Below are 1,863 nucleotides of genomic sequence, written 5' to 3'. Positions count from 1 at the left end.
GTGTCCACGGACTGGTCCTGTCGGACGGGTGCGAGAAGATTTGACAGAGAGATAGTTGACGAGGAATAGTACTACTACCTCGACCACGCGATCACCGACGTCACGTCGCGCCCTTGACTTGCGTGAAAGTACGCCCGCGCTGAGCACACACGCACGCCAGCCATTTCCCGTCGCTTTCCCCATCTCCCGTCCAACGCCACTTAGCTAGCGAGGTGCCTCGCCGGCCGGCTGCCGGCCGTATAAAGGATAGATTAATAGCCGGGGCTCAGTGTCCCTGCGCGCACTAGGTGAGCGATTGGTGCTCTAGGAGGAAGGTCGACCGGGTGTGGACTGTGGAGAGAGAGATGGGGTCGCTGGGGAAGGAGGCGGCGTCGGCGGGGGAGCGGGTGGTGCTGGCGGTGAACGGCGCGCGGCACGAGGCCGCCGGCGTCGACCCGTCGATGACGCTGCTGGAGTTCCTCCGCACTCGCACGCCCGTCCGGGGGCCCAAGCTCGGCTGCGGCGAAGGTGAGCACCGCCCCCGACGACTCCATCGATTCATCTCCGGCGGCTAGCTCGCTCAGTACTACTAGTTCGTTACGCTGTGTGTGTGAGAGTTAGAGAATCTTTGGCTGAATAAGCGGATCGGATCGAGCCAGATCGATTGAACTCTGCATACGTGCACGTAGGACCTCGCGCCACATGCGCACCCATCCCAGGTACCTCTCGTCTCGTCTTCGCCTAGGTTAGCCAGCGCTACGCTATCGTTCATCGTCTCCTCACGTACACATCGCCAGGTAGGTAGGAAAGGATCGATCGTACCTGTGGTAGGCATGTACCTGTTTTTCTTTCTCTGTTTCTTCTCTTCTTTTGGCGCCATGCATCTTTCATTCAGCAACCATCACAGCTATGTTTCTTCTTGGGAACCCTCTTGCCTTCTCCGGCCTCGGTGTGCGCAGCGTAGCATGCGACGATCTGATCACGGAGATCGCAAGAAACACAAACGGAGACACAGAAAGGCCATACTATACATGTTTCGTTCTTGCCAAAAGTTTTAACACAGCACGCAGATACTCATACATACACACAAATACATCCATCCCTGTGAACGCATGCACACACCCTATCTCTAGAAGCATATCCGAGACACTAAGCTATCGCATCATCTTGATATTGATGAAAACACCACAGACACATTCATAGTTGACGGGAACATCTTTTTTCACTGAACACACATTATCGTAAACACTGCAATACATAAATAAAACATAAGCACCAATACCAAGTCAAGAACTTGAACCCAGACTGATTGCACTACAAAAAATGTCTTGCTTGCCGGCCGGAGAAGAACATAAGCACCAATACCAAATCTCTTGCATATATTTTTTCCCACAAGAATGAAGCACGTATACACATACGGAGACATAGAAAGGCACATACCATACTTGTATTGCTTGCCGGCCGGAGAGGATCTAGGCACTGACGTTCCAACCTACTATTAACACTTCGACAGCACAGACAATCGCATTAGCCGCTGCTCCTTTAGTTTCATAGTGATCCATAAGTAAAAAAAAAATCAACTTGCTCTCAAGTGTATAACTCAATTTTTGTGTGGAAGACACCAGATTCTTCTTCTTTTTTGCGAATCACCTGGTAATATCCTTCCAAACGTTCATTGTGATTTTTTTCTTGATATGGCTTACCACCCGTGCCAAATGGTAAATGCCAATATGGCTTTACTTATGAATCGATCAACGACATCTGTTTGAAGGACAAGCAATATGAATCCGAGAGAATAGAAACGGGGCAAAAACACACCTCGCTCAGCAATGACACTGCACGTTACTTTCACTACGCTCATGCCTAGCAATGGTATGGAGATAT

General features: G+C 50.5%; 1 protein-coding gene across 1 annotated transcript in view; it reads left to right on the top strand.

Moving 5' to 3' along the window:
- Nucleotides 1-233: 233 nt before the first annotated feature.
- Nucleotides 234-1,863, top strand: part of LOC119303473 (indole-3-acetaldehyde oxidase-like) — an 8,437-nt gene continuing 6,807 nt past the window's right edge. Inside the window, exon 1 of the mRNA XM_037580607.1 lies at nucleotides 234-507. Within this exon, the coding sequence (XP_037436504.1) occupies nucleotides 345-507 (163 nt within the window). The 5' untranslated portion in view covers nucleotides 234-344. The remainder of the gene's footprint in view (nucleotides 508-1,863) is intronic.

This window comes from Triticum dicoccoides, chromosome 5A (assembly GCF_002162155.2).
Source record: "Triticum dicoccoides isolate Atlit2015 ecotype Zavitan chromosome 5A, WEW_v2.0, whole genome shotgun sequence".
In the NCBI taxonomy this organism is placed as follows: domain Eukaryota; kingdom Viridiplantae; phylum Streptophyta; class Magnoliopsida; order Poales; family Poaceae; genus Triticum; species Triticum dicoccoides.
The sequence above is the reverse complement of the archived record's forward strand: the minus strand, read 5'-3'. Positions and strand labels throughout refer to the sequence as shown.